At 43.9% G+C, this 23,681-nt stretch overlaps 5 protein-coding genes across 9 annotated transcripts in view; 1 reads left to right on the top strand and 4 right to left on the bottom strand.

Moving 5' to 3' along the window:
• Positions 1–23,681, top strand: part of LOC125993954 (lymphocyte antigen 75-like) — a 278,014-nt gene that overhangs the window by 166,102 nt on the left and 88,231 nt on the right. The gene's annotated exons all lie outside the window — the stretch shown is intronic.
• aacs (acetoacetyl-CoA synthetase) lies at positions 56–15,081 on the bottom strand. The gene is made up of 18 exons (XM_049763156.2): positions 14,807–15,081; positions 14,043–14,146; positions 13,768–13,888; positions 13,249–13,362; positions 11,988–12,085; positions 11,104–11,218; positions 10,628–10,709; positions 10,113–10,266; positions 9,284–9,364; positions 9,057–9,181; positions 7,130–7,194; positions 5,500–5,622; positions 3,155–3,268; positions 2,628–2,753; positions 1,990–2,059; positions 1,660–1,718; positions 1,090–1,292; positions 56–959 (listed from the first exon to the last, which is right to left on the bottom strand). Exons 1-18 carry the CDS (start codon positions 14,934–14,936, stop codon positions 822–824), a joined length of 2,022 nt encoding a protein of 673 aa, XP_049619113.1. The 5' UTR covers positions 14,937–15,081; the 3' UTR covers positions 56–821.
• coq5 (coenzyme Q5, methyltransferase) lies at positions 16,265–19,107 on the bottom strand. Its single transcript, XM_049763379.2, has 7 exons — positions 18,877–19,107; positions 18,236–18,385; positions 17,747–17,965; positions 17,521–17,627; positions 17,136–17,224; positions 16,924–17,035; positions 16,265–16,700 (listed from the first exon to the last, which is right to left on the bottom strand). Exons 1-7 carry the CDS (start codon positions 19,067–19,069, stop codon positions 16,599–16,601), a joined length of 972 nt encoding a protein of 323 aa, XP_049619336.1. The 5' UTR covers positions 19,070–19,107; the 3' UTR covers positions 16,265–16,598.
• Positions 19,134–21,739, bottom strand: LOC125994196 (transmembrane protein 17A-like). The gene is made up of 4 exons (XM_049763433.2): positions 21,075–21,739; positions 20,674–20,771; positions 20,054–20,167; positions 19,134–19,805 (listed from the first exon to the last, which is right to left on the bottom strand). The coding sequence occupies exons 1-4, from the start codon at positions 21,193–21,195 to the stop codon at positions 19,497–19,499; spliced, it is 642 nt and encodes a 213-aa protein (XP_049619390.1). The 5' UTR covers positions 21,196–21,739; the 3' UTR covers positions 19,134–19,496.
• On the bottom strand, positions 21,995–23,515 carry selenoe (selenoprotein e). Its single transcript, XM_049763446.1, has 4 exons — positions 23,376–23,515; positions 23,060–23,136; positions 22,689–22,767; positions 21,995–22,331 (listed from the first exon to the last, which is right to left on the bottom strand). Exons 1-4 carry the CDS (start codon positions 23,490–23,492, stop codon positions 22,188–22,190), a joined length of 417 nt encoding a protein of 138 aa, XP_049619403.1. The 5' UTR covers positions 23,493–23,515; the 3' UTR covers positions 21,995–22,187.

Genomic DNA, 23,681 nt, shown 5'->3' on the forward strand with positions numbered 1-23,681 from the left:
ATGTCTTGTTTGGTCATTATAAATATTTGGACATTTCAACAACATGCACAAGAACAACATTCATAATATTTATTTCTAATACAAGAAATGACTGACACGTCTGCATGGAATGGAAAACCTGTTACGTTTGTATGTTAGACACAATGTGCGCGCTTTTAGTTTAGTTGTGTTGGCGCGAGTTGCATCTGGTTCATGGAACCAACCGATTTAAAAAAAAAAAGTAAAAACTCTGACGCGACAAGTATTTGGCTGCAAAGTAATCATAAGAATTACAATTTGAGCGACACACTGTCCAATGTGACTTTTCTGTCGCCGGCATTTCACAGCAATAAAAGTCCCGATACGTTTTTTCCCAATCATATTTTTATCAAGCCTATGAGTAAGAATTGATGTTAAAAGCAAATCATTTGTCCGCTTGAAACGGTCAGAATGTTGATTATTTCATTTTTTATTTTTAATAAGAATAATTGCAGTTCAGATTCAACTGCAAAATCTTAAGCAAATATGACTGATCGCAACCCCCATGCTGCTGAAGAGAAAAAAAATAATTCTAATTCAACCAGAGGGGTTGGTTTTGCAAAAACTAAAATAGAAACTGTTCCAATCTCTCATCAGACCACAACAATAAGAATTCAAGTTCATCCATCATCTCTGTCCAAAGTTCAGTGTGATTTTTGCATCCCGCGGTTTCCAGACGTGAAAATAGCAGCTAATGAAAGCAAAGCGCTGATGCTAACGTACCTCTTGGCTTTGCCGCTCTGGGGTTCGTCAGGCAGCTTGACGCCATTGTCTTCTGTTCTCTTTTGCGACCTGCTGGTGGCTCAGAAGTTTTGCAGTTCTGGAATGTTCTTGTAGAGGTCAAGAGAGTCGGGGTTGGAGAAAGCCCCTCGTTGGGACACCTCACTCCCTGCCAGAACCTGCTTGACCGCCACCTCCACCTTCTTACCGCTCAGCGTGTACTAAAGGACGACAACCGCAAATGTCAGGTCGGTTTGGGAATTGGAATTCGTTTTCTCTATTTGGGGCGCCGCGTAAATGTTTAAATTGAAATGGAATGTGACCAGAGCAAGCGTTTGGTTTTGGACTCACGGGAATGTCGGCGGTCTGCAGCAGGATGGCGGGCACGTGTCGGGCGGAGAGCGCCTTGCGGATGGCCGCCTTCACGTCGGCCACCAGTTGGCCACTGAAGGGCTTCCCCGGCGCCATCTTGAGGAAGAGGATCACCCGCTCCTCGCCGTCGGCGTTGTACTGAGGCACGCACAGGCTGTCTGATACTTCCTCGAAGGCCTCCACTGCGGTGCGCACAAAAAAAAAAAAAAAACACGACTTGACTCTCATAGTGGCTAGGAAACATTAACACACCCCTCCTCAAAGGCCCCAAAAATGAAATCAGGGTGAATGGTTTTCAAATAAATTAACAACTAATAATTGAATGTGGTTGCACAAGTGAGCACACCCTCTTGGGAATTTACATTCAAACTCATCTGTGAGTCTGCTCACACCTGCCACCGTTTCAAGGGCCTCTGATTCGCGCCACGTCAATGCTCTCGTATTTTTTTTGTATATAAAGGTATATAATTCATCTCCCTTTAACGCATTTGTTCCAATTTGATTTTGGGAAAAAAATTCAACGTAGACGTTAATTTCCTCGAGACTCACCGATGTTGTAGATCTCCGAGCTGCCGAAGCGAACGCCGTTGGGATTCAATGTTCCATCACTGCGGAAAAAAAAAAGATTTGAAGTTTTTGTCGAGATTACACTCTTGTCACGACTGACTACTATTATTATGCTTTTATTATTGTTTTGTTTGTTTATTGTTATGCATTTAACTAATTGAAATTATTTCTTTGACTGGATTCTATCGGGGTTCTTTTCACGTCAGTGCCTGTACAAATTGTGCTTTTCAACATTGTGCTGAATAAGGAAAGACAATAAAAAAAAATCGACAGCGGTTCCATGCAAAAACTCCAGTTGCACGTTTTACTGACCTCCTGCCGAGCATGACGACGCCTCCCGTCTTGGGATTGATTTTGCAGTAGTCGCCATGGGCCCAGACGCCTACAAAGACCAACACAGCACACAAATGGTCATTCTTGTCAACTGAAGTCAGATGGCCGAATGAGCCAGTTGGGACTTGTGTAGGCAAACGCCTTTTTGGTTTTAAGTGATTACATTAAGATATTTTTCTATTCTTCATTTTTTTCCCCTAGATTTTTTATTTTTTAGATTTTTCCAATATTTATGTATTTTTAAATTAAATAATTATCTATCCCCTTCAGTATATTTCTGCACTTTGTCCATATTATATTTGCTTTGAAATATTTACAATTTTTAACAAATATTTCTTTTTGCAACCAATGTTCATATATTTTCCACTATTTATATACAATTTCATCAAATGCTATTCTTTTTATTCGTGTTTCTTGGATCTAATATTGATAGTAGTCAACAAAAAAATGTATTCACAGTGTTATTATTCATTCTATATGCACATTTTTCATATTAGTGTCTTTGCACATTGGTATATTTTGACAAACATAAATTGTGTGCCACTTGGAAAGGATTTTTCAAAATCCCCAAAAAAGCTGTCAAAATTGAAAAGGACCTATCCCAACTTTGTACTGACCCGGGAAAGTGGAGAAGTAGGCTTTGTGGTACTTGCTGCTGTTGTCGTCGTTCCAGAAATGCGTGGGCTGGCACGGGATGGGTTTCAAGCACACCAGCTCGCCACTTTCTCCCCAAACAGGTTTTCCTACACACACACACACACACTCGCCGTTATGTCCGAGAGTCTCTTCCCGCTCAGGACGTTGTTTTTAGTTTCCGTTTGCTTTTTTTCTTACAAAAAGTGTCTTTAAATTATCCTTGGGGGCCGCAATCAATGTGTGTGTGTGGGGGGGGTGGGGGGGGGGGGGGGTCAGTCAGGGCTTAGATAAAAACTCTTATTAAAACATTGGCTTCTGGTTTCTTTCAGCTGAGTTTACCCTGGGAATGTTCTGCCTAATTACTCTTGGATTAAAATGTCCACTCTGGAGAACCGGTTTGCGATGTTGTGACAGCTCCTTGCCCAAGGTTCTCTTTTCAGGCAGGCAGCTGGCAGGCAGGCCCTGGAAACCGTTGTAAGCTTGTTCACCCGTTACGCTCAGTTCTTACCCTCAAAATTCCACGCTTCCACGGCCATGCCCAGGTTTCTTGTCTGGATCTCGCCCCGATACACCGGAACTGTTGGGTTCTGCCCCATGAAGCAAGACACAATGTCTGTGCCGCCTGTGGACAGACCAAAAAAGTTCTGTTTTATGAGCGACAAAATCTCAAGGAGTAGTTTGGCTCTGCAAATTGTGTATGACAGACTTTGAACAAGCCCTGAAAATGGCCAAACATGGCGTCTCCACAACAAAATGGCAGACTTCCTCTTTCGTTTCGAGTCCAATTTTAAAGGACAAACCTATGTTGCCTAAATGACCTTAAAATGGCCACTTCAAACTCCAACGGGACAAGAGCCATTCGACTTTTATGTGGGTCTGCTGAAGACAGACATGGCCGCCAAATTCCGTGCAGCCGAGTGAAAATGGCTTTGGGGTCAGATTTCTTCCCCATTTGTCTCTTTGCGCTTTCCAATAATGTAGTGTTCGCATTCATCTCCTTTCTTGCCATTGTTGGTCGTCTACCTGGTATGCATGGCAGGCAGGCAGCCGCCATCATCCATCTTGTTTCTTCCCGGCTTGCTTTCTATCTCTTCTTTGTCTCCTCATCAATCCCTGGGCCTCACTTTTATGATATCGGGCTCTCGTAGCGAACTTTAATGAGATCCCACGGGGGTCGGCAGGAAACTTCTGATTAAACGCGCAAGCTCACGAGTGGGAAGATGCGCAATTATTTCATGATTGTGCCGACTTAGGCGGTCACACAAAGTGTATTTTAGGCACCCTTGCTTTCTTTGGTGTCGCGCGCAGGTGAAAGTGGAGAATATGTCGGATACTCTTGAGTGTATGCCGAAAAGCGCTGTTCTCAAGAGCGGACGTCTATTTTTAGCCCACCGCGCTTCTCATGCCAGGGAACTTTTGACTGTGACAGAGTTGGCGGTCATAACCTGAGGCAGAGGCTGAGAAAGATGGGCAGAATTGCTTGGGGGGGCCCAATTGGCGAAAAATGCCCCACAAAAGGTTTAGACGAGCTGTCGTATTCAGCGCCGTAGCCTGGACTGGCCACTTGGATCTACCACGGCAAATGTCCTCTTGCTTTTTTTTTTTTTTTTTTGGTGGGGTCTAGTCATGATCTAACAAAGGTTAAAGAGGCTGAATCGTCAAACACAAGAACAACATGACATAAAACAAGACGTGGAGCTGAGGGAAAGAGTGGCATATGGTGAGTCAGACCATCTTAAATCAGGATGGGGGGGAAGCGAGCAGTCAAATCCCCCAATGAGAAGCCACGGGGGGCCTCTCATCACCCGCTGAAGTAATTCTCCCTCTCAGGCTTGAACAGAGTCTGTGTTGTCAGGGTGAAATGGGCAAAGGGGTCCCGTGGCATATGTCACAGTGACCACCAGTCGGCCGGCTGCATATGCTGGGATGAATCCACACACACACACACTCAGGGGTCAAGGCGAGGTGGGCTGACAGCCAATAGCATGGCTATTGTTGCCCTTGACAACCGGAAAAAGCAAACGGGGCGCGGCTGACTGGTGAAATTGGTGCAAATGAGCATGGTGTGTAAATAAGACCTGTCGCTTAGCAAAACTGGGCAAAATGAAGTTGGCGAGCCTCAAATGGTCACACAAGTGGCCTCACGCAATCGAGCGTGCTCAGTGGCTTAAAGATGGACGCTAAATGTCGCCAATTGCAAGTGAGATCCCCTGCTTTTTATCATCCGTGGAAAAAGTTGACCAATCCAACATTTTCTGCCTTCTCAAGCATTCACCGCTAAGCGAGACGCCACCCCAAGAGAAATGCAAAATGGCTGCCTCGCTGGTTCTTTTCACTCCTGGCTTCATGGGACTTTTTTTCTACACATGACGGACAAGACTAAACACATTGTATGTCGCTAAATGGAATTCAGGCGAGGGGCGGAATTCTCAAGAATCCTCTACAATCCAGCGTCAAAAATTGTAAATAACTGAAAACATTGCTTTCTTCTACTAGTTGGGGTGAAGGAGAAATCTATTTATGGATGTGCAAAAGCCTTTTACTGTCCGTCTTTTCACGCCTCCTCCACTGAACGTGTGTGTGTGTGTGTGTGTGTGTCAGTCAGTAAATGTTAAACGCTTCAGAGCTCACACAGAGAGACAGATAGCATTCTGCCACCCTGTCAACGCAACAATGGGCTGAAAGGGCCTTCGTGGGTGGCAGTGTGTGCAAAAATGTACATTCTCAATACATTTTCCCCCTTTATGTGTCAATCTTTTTTGTAAGCCGGTGTGTGGGGAACCACTCCAGGGGGAATAAAAGAGAGATGGGAAAAAAAACAAAAAAAAAACAACAAATAAATTAAAAAATCACCCGAGATGGAGCCCAGCAGCACGTCGCTCTTGATGCAGCGGTATACGTAGTCGTAGCTTTGGGGCTTGAGAGGGGAGCCTGTCGACAGGATGGTGTGCAGAGACTGAAGGCTGTGGGTTTCGGCTGCGGAGGATAAAAAAAGACAAATTTGATTTTAATTGACAAAAATTCCAAGGGAAAAATGTAAGCTGCACAAGAGTGTACACGATTTACTGGATGACAATTCACATTGTTGTTGTTCAATTGTGTTTCCAAAACCAAAATTATGAAGATGGGGAAAAAAAAATGGACTTGGTTTCTGTCGTTGTCGATTCAATTCAAACGTGAGCCTTCGGGATTTTAATCGATCCACTGATCCGTTTCTTAGGCACGAGACAAATGAATAAATAAAGCTGATATTCAATCGAATAAATCTCAAGAAAAATGATTAAACATGAACAAGCCTGCTTCACAAATGTGAATTTGAAAATAATGTGAGAATTTACAAGGTGACAAAATTAATCAAATACTTGACAAATAAACCGATGAACTATTTTACTAATCGAGTAATCGTTTAGAGCCATTGCCTAACTCAAATCCTCTGATTTTAGCCTCTCAACGAGAACGATTCTCTGATTATTGTAATCTTGAAAGCAGACTGGTTATCTATCGGTCTTTGGGCAGCAGGCGAGGCCCACCCTGAACTGGTCGCCAGTCAATCGCCGGGCACACATGTTTTTGGAACGTGGGAGGAAACGTACATGCAAACTCCGTGCCGACAAAGAAATCAAAAATACTGGGGGAAAAAAAAAAGAACAAGCCAATAGGTATATCTGCGCTCCGACCAACCAGATGAAAAACAGACGGCGTGCTCTCCTCAAGCTGTGTCAGCAACACACACACACACACCGATTCATTAACACACGGAAAGGAAACAGGCGGCAATTGACAGCAGTCGACAGTGACCCAGGGCCAGTGGATTTGCACTTGAACAATGAGAGCAGATGGACACGCTAACGCTGATGACGGCGAGGGGCCGAGCCGGCTAATGTTCTTTTGGCCGTTTAGGCGGCGGCAGAGCAACAGTTTGCCGTGCTTGACACTCAATCACGGGTATAAAAGGGCCCGTTACGCTTCTTCACACGAGTCGCCGGCTAATTGCTTTTAGTGTTGCGACTCTCCCGAGATGGAGAAGGCGCCCGGTCGGCGCTCATAATGGGAGTCGTGTCGGTGATGATTAGCCACCCCGCTAATCTTACGACCGACCCCCTTCCCCCCGACCCGCTCCGAAAGCCCGACGCGCCGCCCTCGTTCTCCGCTAACGGCCGCCTTTGTTTTGGCTGGGGGAGAAAATAAACATAACAAGAAGAAAAATCAGCATAAACCAGACAAATTGGTTACATAAACGGTCGGGGGTGGAATGATTCAACAAAGCCTCTTCACGCTAGCGCGTTGAGTTGCGGTTGATTCAAACAGATTTCATTTCATTTTCCCGTTTGGTGTCAGAAGTGGGATGGCTCGTCCTGTATGGCCAAGTAGAAGCCTTCCCACTTCAATGAGGGACGCACTCCCCTCATTGAAGCCCACCCCAGGATGAGCATCCTGCTTCCGACACCACAAAAGGCGGGAGTTGCGCGTGGGCGTCACTGACCGGGCTTCAGGTTCCTCTCCTGCAGCACCGACAGCCACTTGGCGCCAGTGCCGAAGATGCTGATGCTGAATAAGAGAAAATGATGGCTGTCAATACTTGAACCAAATTTACGTTGCAAAGTTAAACGGGCTTCCAAAAACTTTCTGGGAGGACTTCAAGGACGGGCCGCTGAAATGTTTTTGTAGTTCTTCTTGATCTTCCCCAAAAAACAGACAAATTGCGTTTTTTTTTTTTTTTTTTTAGAAGCTGTTAGGGAAACTTTTGAGCCTGGCGTCAATCAGCATCCCCCGAAAGAGCTCCATCACCTCACTTGGTGACAGAAACGTACAGAGCAAAAGTGTGGCACGCTGCCTTTCTGACGCCCAGGGGAAGCTGCGAGGGCGGGAGATGCGTCAGGTTCAGAAAAAGCAGAACTGCTGACTAACGAGCTGCTTTCAATGTGGATTTCTGCATTTATTGGCTCCCGTGAAGCTAGCGAACGGCCCGCTTGCTGCTGCTCTAATCAATTACGGCCATGACGGGTTAAAGGTGTGCCTGTGCGGACTTTTTGGCCAGAAATGACCGCGGAGAGGAGCGGCCGCCACAGCACAGAGACAGATAGGTGCTTTTTCCAAACGGAGAACCTTTTTTTGAAGCAATCGGTCCAGACACATTCCCACATTGCAGTGCCGCAATGGGGGATGCTTGGAGGGGAGGGGTGCCGAAGCCCTGCGGGAGAGACTGACATGAACATTTTTTTTTTTTTACACCGTCGTCCTGCAAAGGGAGGTCGGAGCGTCTAATTGGGGCTAAATCTGTCAGAGTCTCCGAGAGGTTTAAACTCCGAGTGAAGCTCCCCGGCTTTTGATTTGGACTTGCACCGCTCCGCTGGGCTTTTTACGTCCTCTAATTGGCATTTACGACTACTCGCTGTTGCTTTTTGCCCCACGTGCTGATTTCTAAACGTCTACGAATCTTTAACCAAAAAACATACCATGCGCTCTTTAGGGCGGGAATGTCGTTCGTTCGAGAGCTGTTTAAAGATGAGCCAGGCTCCTTTGGACCTTTTTGAGGGTCGACCATTGATAAACCTACGTAATCGATTTCGTGTTTCCGAGCGGAAGGAGCTTCGGGGAGCAAACTCCCAACCCGTCGACGGCTCGAATGAAAATGGATTGAACTGAAGTCTCACGGCTCTGTGGCCACGACCCAGGGGACATGCGTCTCATCTTCCTTTTTCTTTTTTTTACTTTAGTGGTTACCGTAGCGATTAAAGCTGCTCCCGGTTGATCGGCTGCGACGTTACGCAAGAGAGAGCAGCGTTATCTTTGACTTTATGTGGTTTGCTTGGCGCCAAAGTCGATGGCCCCAATTGGGTTTTTTTGTTTTCTCTTCGTCTTTCTCCGCCCGACGCTCCAGTGAGCACGTGCCGGTCACGCCTCACCTCGTATTCAAACACCCGCCCCCGGGTGTGAGCGCGTACAAATACTTTGTTACCGAGCTCAACCAGACATTTCAGGTTCTCCATGCTTCACTTTCGTTTCTCTACCCTATTTGTTTTTTTTTTTTTCTGGTGACTTTTGTTTTTGACTTATTCTTGCTTTGTCTTCTTGTAGACAAACACGGCTTAGGTTTGAGAATAAGGTTTCAAATTAGCGTGTCAACAAGGCTTCAAACCAGATTGACATTTTGGCAAGGATTTCACTCCAAGGTTCAAATTAGGGGCTTTGCTAATTAATATTTCAGACCTGAGTTAGGTTTTCAAATAAAGTTCTCAAGCCTGGGTAACATTTTTGAGCTAGCCACCACGTCAGCTTTAGCGTTAGCAATACACCTCAGCCAACATCATTTTTTTTGCCGACCACAAATCATTGGAGCCGTTCCCCCTCGTTATCTCATTCTCATTTCTTCTTGGTCACATGACTCTACGGCTTCCAGTGCCACTCACCCCAGCGTCTCGGTCAGGTTCCAGAGGACGTTGGGTGTCGGCATGAGGGGCGAGCCATCGTACAGGACCACTGAGGCGCCTACTGCCAGCGATGACACCAGCCAGTTCCACATCATCCAGCCAGTCTGTTGAAATTACACACACGCACACACACGACACGACAACGCAATCCAGAGGTTAAAAACAGCGCAATGCATCAATGAGGGCCGGTCGTCGTGGCAACCTACCGTGGTGTAGTAGATGATGACATCATTGCTGCTCATGTTGCCGTGGAGAATGTGTTCTTTTAAATGTTGGATTAGGGTGCCCTGGGCGTGCAAAGACACACACACACACACACACACACACACACACACACACACACACACACACACACACACACCAAACAACGGTTTCATTATTAAAGTTCCAGAAATGTTCGAGAACCACTGTACACGTATTCAGTCGGGCAGAGTACTCGCCGATCCAGAATATCAAAAATACTACAGGATACCTCTAGTATTTTTGAATCTAGAATATCAAAAATACTACAGGTATCGATAGCTTACTTACCAGGGTTAGCGTTTCAAATTAGGGTTCTCACCTAGATTTAGCATTTGCTAACTGGGGTTAAGATTTTCAACCAGGGTTAGTGTTTCCAGCTATGGCTTCCAATTAAAGCTTCCAGACCAGGGTTATGGTTGTAAATCTAATTTGTGGCTAAGCCAGAGTTATTGTTTCAAAGTAACATTTGAAGCTTCGGCTAAAGTTTCAAATTAGGCCTTCAAAATACATTGATCACGCAGGGCTTCAAATTAAGGTTTCAAGATAGGTGTAGATTTCAAATGTGGCTTTTAAAACTACTAGGCTTCCAATTTTGTCTTCTCATCCGAGTTAGGGTTTGAAGAGAGGATAAAATGAGGAAAGGACTTTGTGGGGCGTTTACTGAGTGTGCTGATGGAACTTTGCTGCTCTCTGGTGGAAAGTGACAGCAATAGTTTTACACACAATGAGCTCCAACACTTGGAAAGGAGAGCTTAAGTTTCAAGCCCAAGTGCTCCATGTTGTTCTTCTCACCCCAGCCGAGTGGACCATGCACTTAGGAGCTCCGGTTGTTCCTGATGAGTACATGATGAAAAGCGGGTGGCTAAACGGCAGCTGCTCAAACTCCAGCTGGGGGAGATGATCACCATCGCCACGACCGGACGCCAGGAAGTCATCGATAAACGCACTGGACGGGACAAGAGAAAAAAATATCTCAGAAATATAAATTAAAAAACACAGAAGCTCGTAAAAAAAATAATACTATTTTTTTTTTTTTTACCCGGTATCTGTCAAGCAATGGGAGACTATGGTATAACTTTACTCTGAGGGAGGAAATAAAAAAAGACTCGCTCGTACAATTCTCCAATATTACGCAAAGCATGCTAGCTTCAAGTTATTTGCTATCCCAAGTTGAAGATCAAAAGGATGAAAATGTTCAACCAAAACAAATCAGAATAAAAGCCCCATAAGCATGTATTGTGGAATGCCATAAACAAGTGAAAGAAATTAGCATTAATGCCGTATTTTGCCATTATTTGTGAATATACCTGTTGGGGATTTTGGAGAGGTTAACGTGTTGTTTGTCGCGAGCGTATGGAATCACCACCACCTTCTGCAGGTCAGGAAGGCCTACAGGACACACACACACACACACACACACACCTTGGGGATTTTTGTTCTTGACGCACAAGCGGGCAATTTTTCCTCAGGATTTAAAAGTGGTACTTCAATTAACTGGGTTTTGACAGACAACTACATTGAAGCTAAAGTGTTTTAGGCTTGACTAAGGCTTTTAAATAAGGATTAAGGCTTAAAATTAGGGTCTCAAGACTGAGTTAGGGTTTTAACAACGGTTAGTGTTTTAAAGCAGAAAGAAGATGGCTACACCTCACGAGTCGGGCAAATGCTTTCAAAGCTGGTTTAGGGTGTCTGACAAAAGAGTTAGGATTTTAAAGTAGGGTTTCAAGTTGTAGTTGGGGTTTGCCCCAGGTCAGGATTAGGGCTTCAAGTTGGTGCTCCAAACCTTTAACGACACAGGTGAGCTTCTCCATGTGGTCGTGAGTTTTCCCATTGTAAACCACAGCGGCGACAGACAGCAGCAGCTTGGGCTGGATTTGCGAAAACCGGTCCAGAACGCCCTGAAAACACCACAAATACTGGGGGGTAGGGTTTCGAACAAGGCTAAAGGGTCCAAAGTAGGGCTTCAAAAAAAGGTTAGACTTCAAGTTTGTGTTTCAATCCAGAGTTAGGGTTTTAAACGCACACTAGGGCTTCAAAAAGTAGGATTTCAAGCCAGGGTTTTAAACATGTGTTCGGGTTACAACTTAAAACAAAGGCTAGGGGTTTCAAATCAAGGTAAGGATTTTGAATTCATGCTTGAATGCTTGGATTAGGGTTTTAAACCAGAGCTGGGATTTCAAATTATTTTTCAAGTCAAAGTAAGGGCTTCCAAAAGTAGGCTTTCGTTAATTTGAGCATGGATAATTAATTCAATTATTATTATTATGAAATTATTTAATAACTAATTGAATTAAATTACGTTTCATAAAGTCTGTATGTTTTCTCATCAGAGCAAAAATAAATAAAACCAATAAATACTGGAGCATAATTATCAACTAGAGTAATTGTATGGAACGTTATTTTTACTTTTATTCAAGTCACAATCGATAGTAATACGAGCAATAGTTTGAGGCGCGAGTCTTTCTCCCTGCGTGTTGCGCTTATTGTTCCCGCTATTGTCCAGAGGAGGCGCTACAACACCGTCAAAGACATTTCAAAGCTGAGAGAAACAGCAGGTGCAAAAGGTAAGTTGGCAATGTAGTCCTCTGTAGCTTGTTAACGGCCGTAAGCTTCATATTATCATGCTGCGACACATGCTTTTCAGAAGAAACAAAAATATTTGCTTACATTGACGCCAAAGTCGACGGAAGTGGAGCTCCAAATGGCTCCAATGCTGGCCGCTGCTAACATGGCTTCCACCGCGTGGATGCCGTTGGGAAGGTAACCTGCGAGCGCACGCGGGAAAATTAACACAAGACCAAGACGTCGTCACAAATATAATTTCAAGTCATACAAAGCAGCGGTACGTAAGAAGATAAACTCCAGATCAGTACAGCTTAGCTTCTGTTAGATGCCACCATCTTGTCCGACCTGACCTTACATGCGAGCAAAGTGCTGCTGCATGGAATGAAAATGCCTGCTCTGCCATAACATCTCGTGATTTATTGACAATAGAGCAAGGACCTTCACGAAATGTTTGCGTGCACGTGTGCGCGTGTTAGCTCATCAGCTAAGTGCTCGTCTTCGTTGTAACTGGGAGGAACAAGGACACCGCCGGCATGGTTTCATTCATTTCGTTTCATAACATGAGCACCCTTTATCCCAAGATTGGTCGCCATTACTGTAGAAAATTGTCCAGAAAACATTGACAATAAAGATTTCGTAAAACATATGATCATGGACGTTCAATACGACTTAATGTGTGATTTTTTTTTTTTTTAAATTGTCCTTGAGCTGGTATTGATACTTGGCCCTCTCTAAATCAGCTCAACCAGCATAGTCCTAAATATTTATTAAGAATTACATTTTCCGGGTAAGATGTTAAACCTGGTTATTTTGGTAACGGTTGAATATATTTTGATTTGGAATCGAACTGGCTTTCTCATTTGTTGCACAATGACTTGTTTTTTTCTTCCCCAAACAGAGAATGGACTCAGGGACCGAACCGGTGACGGAAGATTTGAGAATAATTGTCAATTTTGGCTATGTGAAGCCCTTTGAGACTGTTTGTGATTTAGGGCTATACAAATAAACTTGACTTGACTTGACTTGACTTGACTTGACTTGACTTGACTTGACTTGACTTGACTTGACTTGACTTGACTTGGAAGCCCTTTTCAACGACGAGGACGCGTGGGTATGGAGGGTTGATTATATTATTTAATAAGGACGGACAGTTGAGTGCCCGAGACGCGGGCTAAGGACGGACCGGTAAAATTTGGTGAAGTGCTCATCTCTGATTTTCATCATTCAGAGTAAGATTCTCCTCAGAGTTTCTGAAGATCAACTTCAAATGATGCCTCGTAAATGTGTTGGAGATGGAGGGCAGCATCAATGATTGCGTTTTTTCATCAGTTTTTTTTTCACCACTAACATTCCGGCAACTCACCCACAACTCTGTCTCCCGTCTGGACGCCCATCTTTCTCATGGCGGCAGCAAACAATGCCACGTCACGCTTCAACTCCCGAAAGGTGACTTTTACGATCTCCTCGTTAGCCTCGGCTGGAAAGAATAACTCAGTTAGCTTAGCATTCCCGCGACACGAGAGGCCTTCCGTTTTGACGTCAGTTTTGGTGGAGCTTGTGCACCATAGAAATGAAAAAGTCTCCATTTAAACCAATACGACTAATAGTGTTGAGCGTACTGATATTTTATGCAAATATATACTGGAAATGCAAACGAGAGAAGCTAATACAGACGTATCAACTGTTGTTAAACGGGAATTGATCTGATACCAACTACCAGCGGGGGCCGATATTGCCTATAGTAACACAAACATACAGCAAAACAGCGCAGATGTAGGGGCCGAGAGATGGAACCATAATTACATTAGGGGGAGCACGCTGATGATAGCGCTATCTTTAGCCAGCTCGCATGCGTGCATGTGTGCATGTGCAGTGTACTCACTTGCGGCATAAAGAGCCACTTTGTCCTGATCGGCGTGTTTGAGCAGGTTCTCTGCGTAGTTGAGGCGAGCACCTGGAAACCACTCAGGAACGTCCGAAATACGCTTGGATATGTCCACGACCTGCACACAGAGACACGTGTAGCACAGATTAGCAAAAACAGCCACTCGCACACACAGAATGTGCACAGCTGCACACAAGAAGGTACGCACAACACGCACACAAATGGACACACACATACTTTAACTTTATAACGATTTGACTTTTTTTTTTTACCTGGTGGTATGGTTTGGAGCTAACCACGCCGCAGAAGCTCCACACATTTGCCCAGAAGTCAGCGAAGCAATCCACCGACCACTGGTACAAGTCGCCGTAGTTGACTTGCGGTGAGAGACAAAAACACGGGTCAAGGAGCAAATCAGGCCCACCTCACTGTAACCTCTTCACTCGGGTTTGCACTTCAGGTCAAACACGCAAATGCAAAGTGAGATCACTCGCAACTTCACTCACTACTTGCTGTTGATATCACAAGGTACATAACTGACCCCCAACTATAATTACATTGAGTTTTTTCAGTACATATAATTGTTAACCCCCAAAGTTCTTGAAAAAGCAGAACTGGTGACAGCAAGACGAGCTTCCTGCGACAACAACATAAACAGGTGTTTTTATACTATATATTTTATTTTTGGGAAATTATTTTTTTTTCAACTATTAATAAATATTGAAAAAAATCCGTGAAAAGGTGATGGCGACAATTTGGCTCAGGAACGGATCATTCCCAGTTCTTGGTGTTTTGTTTTGTGCTTATTTATTTATTTCTGTTTGTTTGCTTTCTTTGTATAAAAGGAAGTTTTTATAAACCGACCGCAATCTGAGAGGGTCCCTTGTCTGTTTTAACTGGGGTGGAGAACCTGTTATATTTCCACTAAGTAGCCTTACAGCGTCATTGTCACCAGTAATCCCACAACGATGATAGCAATGGAAACTGAAGCCACTACAAAAGCACGCAAACGAGCGCCACCGAACGTGCGACTCACCCAAGTCAAGCCCGTGCTGGCGGTTCACCTGCCGCCTGAACTGGTCCATCCGCGTGTCCCTCTTGGAGTCCGGGTACCACAGCACCTTGTTGTCCACCTCCATAATTGTGTCGCTCTTGTCTTTGGACATGTTGGCGTCCTTTCCCGTCTTCACTTGACACGTCGCTCGCTCGGACTGGATGCAATAAGCTAAGCTAACAGTCAGCTAGCCAGCTTGATTCGTCCTTGCGCTCCAGTGGGAACCTAGCGCGTATGAGAGGCTGTCAAGGAAGCGAGTCCGGAGGGGCGGGGCAAAAAAAGAGCTGTCATTGCGTAGTCGTGACGTCACGACGATGGGCGTATCAAATCCCATGAGATGTTCCAGCGACGTTTCGAGAGTTGAAACTGTGATACGTGTTTCATTCATCCAATTATATTCAATTATTCAATTCAATTCCATTGATGCCATGCCATTTTTTTTTTAAATAGGTAAATAATTCAATAATGCATGGTTGCTACTTCTCAGAGTGTCTATTCGGGGATTCAAACATATTTCACCTATTCACAGATTTTTTTTAAGTCCTCTATTTGGTGAAAAAACTCATCTGTGTGCGGGTTTTTTGTCATCCTCTTGTGGCCTCTAAGATATTATAGTACATATATGTTACAGTAAATACTTGCGTCTATTTTTTTAATGTGACAAAAAAAATAATTAACATCTATAAGTGTTTTGGATGTTTTTAGATGTTTCAAAAAAAATGTGAATTGTTATTTTTGTACGTTTATGTACAAAGGACTAAAATGAGAGGGTAGTGCTTGTAATGTTTGAATTGCAAATTAAACACAAACATCAATATACTTTGAAAAGTATGATTGTTGTTTTATATGCATAGTAAAATATGCACGTAACAACACAGCACAAAAGTAATGCAAGAAATAGTATCTTTTTTTGTATACATATTGCTAAATGAATGGATCGAAGTTGTTTTCATGCAGATACCCTTTCTTTGAAATGTGTCCTACAGCTTGGTGAGGACGTGGAGGTCTTGAACGCCTCCCAACGTGCACGCGCAGGCAAACCTTCACGCGCACGCCGCTCAATCCGCCTGTCAAAAAAAGAGCCGGGCTGTGATTGGCCCTCGGGGCCCTGGTTCCACATCAGCCGACAGATGGCATCATGTCGGAGGAGGAGAGGGAGGTGACTGAGGAGGCGGAGGGATAGTGGAGGGGCGCTGCTCCCCATCAGCAGCCAATCGGAGGGCGAGGAAGGAGTGACGCCCGAGGGGTGTGCCCTATCAGGAGACAGGGGGTCAAAGCCTCATTGTGGTCGGTTGAATGGCAGCCCTCCTCACAGTTAACAGAATAAATATTTGTTTCCACTTATTTGAAATTCAATTTTGCCAAGTCAAAATGAACATTTTAAATATACGCTCCTGGAATTGGAATTTCATTACATTCACACACACACAAACACAAGGAAAAAATGGAAGGATGGGTTTATTGACATTGAAATGAATAAAATAAACAGTTTCTCTTTTAAATATTGTCATAATTTACATGAATAAAGATTTAATACAAAGTATCTTTTTGTCAGTGATTTTTTTTCTGTTATAAAAGGTCAATTTGGAGAAAAAGAAGAGAGATTATAAATCTCAGTTTCACTGATGGGGGAATGAAGTTTGTCTTTTTGGATCCCCTCTCAAATATTGAGCGCACGGCATAAAAGTCATTAGCACCGTGCAAAACAGCTGCAGGCTTTCGACGCCCGATGGAAAAAGGTGGACGCCGCCGGGTGCCGTGGCTCTGCCGTCTGTCACAGCTTGAAACCTGAATGAATGGAGACCACGCCGCCTGTCAAGTTGTGGTAGCGTGCGCAACAAAAACCTGCCTCCTCCAGCAGTTCCTTCAACTCCTCCTGCACATTGCAGAAAAAAAGGAAAGGCTTCTTAATGATTTTTACATAGTAAGGTTTTAAATGCTCTACACCATAACACCTTTATTTGAAAAAGACCAAAGAAAAATGACCATGTATAGTAAAGCTTTTTTTTTGGGTGAAAAATTTTAAAATAAATAAATAAATAAACAAGAATTTCATACAATGACTGAAGCATGATGACAAAGGTAGTTTTTGTTGTTACCTGAGCTGGAAACTTGCGGATGCTTTCCACCAAATACTGGTATGACTTCCAGTCTCCAGCAATCACTTCTCCCAAAACCGGGATCACCTGAAAGCTGTAAGCGTCGTAAAGCCTAAAAAAGAAAAAGAAATAGCAAGAAAAAAAATTGGCAGATTGTTCAAGAACAGCGTCAAATTTGAGCTTTGTGGAGTCCCGGTACGCTTTGGGTTCACCTGGCCAAGATGGGATTGGTCACCTTGCTGAACTCCAAACACATGAACCTGCCTCCAGGCTTTAGCACTCGGAGGGCCTCCTGTAGGGCCTCAAGAGAGAAATACAAAACTTTTTTTTGGGGGGGGGAAGCGAGTCATTTTACAACATAAAAGTCGGATTTTTACAAAAACATTTTTTTTTTTAGATCTCTGGATTAAATACTCTCACTAATAAATGTATAAAATTATTTCCTTTTTTTAAAAGAATTTATTTCTAATTAAAATTTGAGAAGACTCATTTTTCTCATTTTTGATTAGATTTTCTTTTTTTTTGTGAACATTTCAAGAGCATCTCAGGTCCTGCAAATGACAAAGAACAAGAATGAAATGATCGGAAAGTGCTTACCAACTCCACGCGCGTGACGTTGCGAAGTCCAAACGCAATCGTGTAAATATCAAACTGATCGTCGTCGAACGGCAGCTCCTCCGCGTCCCCGACCACCCAGAGCACATCTGACACACATTCACACACATGAATGAAGACTTGGATATTTGGCTGAGCAAATGTAGCGCACCCTGACTTGAAAGTGCCTCGCTGCTCCCTTTTTGGCCGTGCAGGTCTATTTACTCACCGCTAGCGAGGCCCTCATGGTGAGCTTTCTGCTTGCCCACTTTGAGCATCTCCTTGTTGATGTCACAGACCACCACCCTGGAATCTCGGGGTCCGCCTTCCTCACCCTCCCCGCGGTTGCCTGGGTAGTTGTGAGACATGTCCTGCCACGACGCTGTCCGTCTGGCCTGCCGCTCTTTTTGCGAGGATGTGTATTCCAGGAAACGGAATGCAATGTCGCCTGGGAAAAGAGGAGAATAGATTAAGCATATTTTGCTGACTTCTGAGTTTACAATTACACACTGAACAAACTGGAGGCTCGATAGCTTCAACCAGTGATTCTCGAATATTAGGGAAAGTTGTTTAAAAAAATGGGTGGATGGAACATGGGACCCAAGCGCCCTCTTGTGGTACACGTAAGAAACACTACACACAGACTATTCAGTTGTGAACATTTCGATGGTCCCACCTCTGGCTCAAAAAGATCCCCGCTTTTGAACATTGGGCGCACCTGTTCCGCCGGCCACGTCCAGGAGGTGCACCCCGGGCTGGGGGTGCATAGCATGCAGCAGCGCGTCTTTCCACAGACGATGGATGCCCAGACTCATGGCGTCATTCATCACGTCGTACTTCGGTGCCACGTTCTCAAACACTTTATACACTACAACAGTGAGAAGATGTCAAAAGCATGTCACAAATGTTCGGAATCACATTTTGTTTTGACCAAACTCTATCTGACTGCCAAAACATACATAGTTCCTTGCAATTAAGACAAATCTCAAGTCAGGACTAAAGTAAAGAATTAACTCCACCCTAAAATTCTGCAGTATTAATAGCTGCTTATTTATGGAGCAATTTCCATTAATATTAAGGTAACAATCTAGTATAAGCTTCTTTATTTTGCTAATGTCAACAATTACCCCTAGCTTAGAATTCGGCAAGATGTATAGCACCAAACAATACTTTAGATATCCATTTGTTTACACGTTTTAATGGCATGAGCTCTAAACTTAATGGGCTTTCTTTGAGCATAAGTATCAATCCCAGCACAAAGTTAGAATCCGAATTTATATGTAGAAATTTCTAATGTTATAAATAGCAAATGTTTGGTTAAAATAGCGAGATTCACAACGAATTTTGTTCTTGACTTACCTTTCTTCGACTTCTCACCCTCCGGAACAGTTTCAAAGCCAAAATGAGTGTTTTTCTCCGCGGCTCCATCGCTAAAACTTCGGCAGGATGGTGGCGCACAGGCGGGGGAAAACAGACGCCGACTGCCCGCCGCAGAAAGGAAGACTGCCGTGGTAGATGGGTGAAGAACCCACCGGACAACGGAGGCCGCCATCTTTATCGATGCGACTCAAATCTACGTCACGTGACGTAATCAATGGGCGACTTTATTATTTGTTTATTTATTTATTTTAATCAATCACTTTATTGAAACTTGTTTTGATTACCGTAAACAATCAAGCCCAGGCATATTTCCATCGTGACAATAGAGACTTAATGCATCAGCAAATAGCCTTAAACTGCAAAATGCAAAAACGACGGACAATTTCCTGCAAAAGTTTTCCTACACAGTCGGCATCTATTTATGTGTTCATGCGTAACATTCAAAAAAAGAATAGAAAAACAATCAATCGGCACCTTCATGTCATTTTTAGGTACAGTAGGTGACGGAATGGCCGCCCCTTCATTCACATTGCGCAATTCATCAGAATGCCGCGTTTAGCAATATTCTTGTCAGGAAACACTTGGGCTCGACTTCCACATTAAGGAGCAGTAACCCGGCGGTACGACCAGCCGAGGCCGGGTTCGCCGGCGCTGCCGGGGGTGGCGGAGTTGCCGAAGCTGTCAACCTTGGCCAGCTGGCGCAGGTGGAAGAGCAGTGTCAGCTTCCTGGTCATGGAATGCAGCGCAAGCGCGGCGGCCACGACCTGGGCCAGCGCAGCGGTCAGAAGCAGCGAGTGGACGGCACGCTCCAGCGGGAGGATGAGCTCCCCCTCGTCCGTCACAAAGAACAACAGCACCGGCAGCTCCAACGACAGCGTCAACACGCAGAAGCAGCACAGCCATGCAACCTACCCACACATGCGCATATATATATACATTAGTTGCATGCAATTTACAAGTATACACACTACATAGTACTTTTGAGTAAATCAAGTTCCGGATATATAAAGCAGTTTAAGAGCATAAAGTAGATTTAAAAGAAATACTTCAAGTAAATAACAGAGTACATGAAGTAATTCCATAAATGATGAGGAAAACAGAATGTGAATTACAAAAAGAAGCAATCAAAACAATGCATGCAAAGGAAAACTCTCACGTTCTGGTGCAGGTTGCCAAAGTAACCCAGGTAAAGGCGGACAGTTTCCACGACAGTGACGAGTGCGATGCCGCTGATCGCCAGACCCTGATAGTATCCTGGAAGATACGCAAACTGGAAAACACACAGGCTTTGAGTTGCCTGCAGGTCTGCTTGAAATCGAGCTCAGCAGTGACAGCCCGGGCATTGTAATTTCCTAGGATCGTAGTGGAAGCCATCTTTTGGAAACGTCATGGACAGATTGAGGGAAATCATTCATTTCTAGCTTGCGATGCTGATCATTCCTGGGAGCTTAGCAAATTTGTCATTTCAAGAGTCCGTACGCCACTGGTAAACCTTTTTCGCCTTTTTGGGAACACAGGACCGAGCTCTCATTTTCAAAAAGGTCGGTGCGCCAACCCTAAACTAATTCACCCCATTAATACCAAACCCAATCTTAAAGGTAACTCTAATCCTGACCTAAGGATCTCCATTGGAATCTTTGAACCCCAAAAAAGAATTTTGCAACCCTGTTTGTTTGTTTTTCAGTTTCTGGGATCGTGGATGAGGTTTGATAGTGACGACGACAATAATAACAGAGTCGGCTCACTGGCCCGGTCATGATTAGTCGAAGCGCTGACCTTGACTTGCAGCATGCAGACGGACGAAAACCACCAGCAAGGCACATAAAAAATGTTGAAGTAGATCAACATCTGCAGACACACGTCGTACCACCATGCTGAAAAGGCACAAATTGTACAAATGTCATACACGTACACACACATACAATGTTATGAATGTTGACTGAAATGTTATAAAAAGCTTTTTCTTGGAAAAAAGAATTATCTCAAAGCACTATATATTTTCATTGATTAGCACTTTTATTATTATTATCATTATTATTATTGTTATTGATTTCTAAAATGTTGGCTTTTCAACTAACTACAAATCAGACTTGCATTTGTTGTGTGTGTTTAAATGTCTCATATGTGTTTATATGTTCAATAAATCAAATCAATCAAAGTCAAGAATGAAGACCAACCTGAACGTGAAACTAAAGACGAAGGTGAAAGGTCACGGGGCTCTCTGCGGGCGGGCGAAGAGTACGCGCAGGCCGGGCCCACGCCAACGTTGTCGGGAACCGGCGAGTAGAACGCGGGCATCGCTCAAACGTGCGCAAGACGTGCGCGGGGGCAGATAATCAGATTGGCAAACAGGAGGCGGGCGCCTTGCGGATTAGTCCAAATCTTCTCATGAGTCAATCTGAAACGATAACAGCGTGCAGACAAAATGCGACAGGAGCCCACCATGGCGCATATTGCCTGTCGTCTAGAAGAAACACGGCTCAACTAATGGCAAAAGAAAAGGACATAAATTCAATAAAATACGCTTCAAGGGCGCAGTGAGACCGTACTGAAAAGAAAATTGAATAATCGGACAACAACATTGAACACAGTGACTCCTCTCTTCTAAGAACTCCGGATTTAACGGATTGAAAAGAGCGATCGGTTTTGTCCAGTAGATGTCAGAGTCGAGTTATTATAAAATTTGCTGCAATTGCCGCCAGTAAACGACGCTGTGGAGCCAACGGCAGATAGACAGAGTGGTTCAAGACCATGGAAGACCTGAACTATGGAGGACCAAAACCCATCCATCCATTTTCAGTGTGTCCTGTGATTGGCTGGCAACCGGTTCAGGGTGACCCCCGTCTACTGCCCGATGACTGCTGTGATAGGCTCCAGCAAGCCCGCGACCCCCGTGGGAAAAATATCAATCTGTTTTTTTCAGCTATATATTTTTTTATATTTGTATTTATTTTCACTTTTACTTAGTTTTAATTGTGTTCGTTTTGGTCTTTTATAAAACTACAGCTGAATTCAATTTATTTCACTTCTTCCTTGTATATAACTTTCTGGCTTCTGCTCACATCCTAGATTTATGTACAATACAGATTAAGCACGCTCAAGTATGTTTTTTTTTATTTTATTGGATCAGACACGTGAGGAATAAGCGTACGACGGGCGCGCACTGCGTCAGGCCAAGCGAGCCGTCAGAACGAAGCCGGGTTTTTGTATTTTGGGAACACCTTGAGGCTCCGTTCGTCATCAATGGCGTGTGCGAGACGCAGTGGCGGCGTTTGGCTTTCTGGGGTACGTCACAGCTCGTCACGCAGGGCATGCAAGGGGAAGTTCTGGAACTCCTCTGGCACTGCTTCGCCCTTCTGCGACCGCTTGTAGAAGCCGAGGGAGTCCAGTAGGGCAGCGATCTCCACCGCCTTCATACCTTTCACGCCAACCGTCTGCAAACAGAAAGAGACGCAAAACAATTTGTTTTTAAAATAGTTTTACAGTATTAGGAGGGAAATCAAACATTTTTTGGAAGAAAAAAAGTTTTCAAGCAGAAAAAAAAGTTTTTTGACTAACTTTTTTTCTTTTTTAGAACAGAAGTTGAAAATATATGGGCTAAATATTAAGCTTTTTTCTGACGTTCTATTCTTGTAAAATTATTTTGTGTAGATATGTTACAGAAATCCAGCTTTCATAAAAAAAAACAAGAAAGCTTCAGTTCTGGTATTGTTTGGATTTCTTAGCTAATACCCGCAGCCTTCCACCTCTCTGAATTTGAGTTGCCAAAAACGGGGAGAGTTACAAATCACCTTCACGACCTCGCCCTTGTCATCATAAAAAATGAGTCGAGGGTCCACTTCTTCCGAGGAATCATACTCCAGGTTGTGACTGGAAGAGGAAACCTCGAATCAAGGAAACTTCCACTCGAACGCACCTCCGGTGCATGGTTTCAGAAACGATGACGTAAACAAAAGAAACGTACGTTTTTTTTTTGTTTTTTTTTTTAACATCTTAAACTATTTCGCATCTTTGTGTAATGAGCTCATCATCATTTACTCGAGTAAATTCCATTTTTATTCGACAGCATAAATGACCAAATGTGTTATGGCAAACATTTAAGACGACTTGCGTCTTGGAAAACAAGACGTTTGTGTGGAAAAGGTGTTGACGAGAAGGATACTACAAAGCCCAGCGCTCCATCAGGAATTGATGGAGCTCGGGCATTTTCTTGATGCCTCATCCAACCACGCTGGGAGCCTGAAAAACAAACAAACAAACAAACAAACAAACAAACAAACAAACAAACAAACAAACAAACAAACAAACAAACTTTACATCACCCATTTGATATATATTTGTGTGATTTTTAAATAATTAAGAATAAAACAGAAAATATTTCATTTGTTTGGCATTCACTTACATGCACATTTGAACCGATTCAATATTTGGATCCTTTCAACATTTTCCCAGGGCTGATTTGGATGTGGAGGACTCACCAGAAGTTTCCCCCGCGCAATGGTGATGTGACCGTCCGGTGCCGCCGTGGTTTCGATGTCGTTTCCCGTCGCCACCAAGACAAGGCCGAGGGTGAGCATCAACAAAGTGGGCAACATGATGTTGTCTCAGCTTCTCCGAGCTGCTTTGGCTCATGCCGACGTGTCCACCTGGTCTAAACTCGCATGGGCGAGACCACCTCGCATCATAGTTGGATTCCTTCCAATCCAAAACAAATTGTGTCAAATTGTGACATGACGAGCATCTGATAACTTTTTCGTGACTAAACACACGAGTCTTTTTCAATT

The sequence above is a fragment of the Syngnathus scovelli genome, chromosome 3 (genome assembly GCF_024217435.2).
Source record: "Syngnathus scovelli strain Florida chromosome 3, RoL_Ssco_1.2, whole genome shotgun sequence".
Lineage (NCBI taxonomy): Eukaryota > Metazoa > Chordata > Actinopteri > Syngnathiformes > Syngnathidae > Syngnathus > Syngnathus scovelli.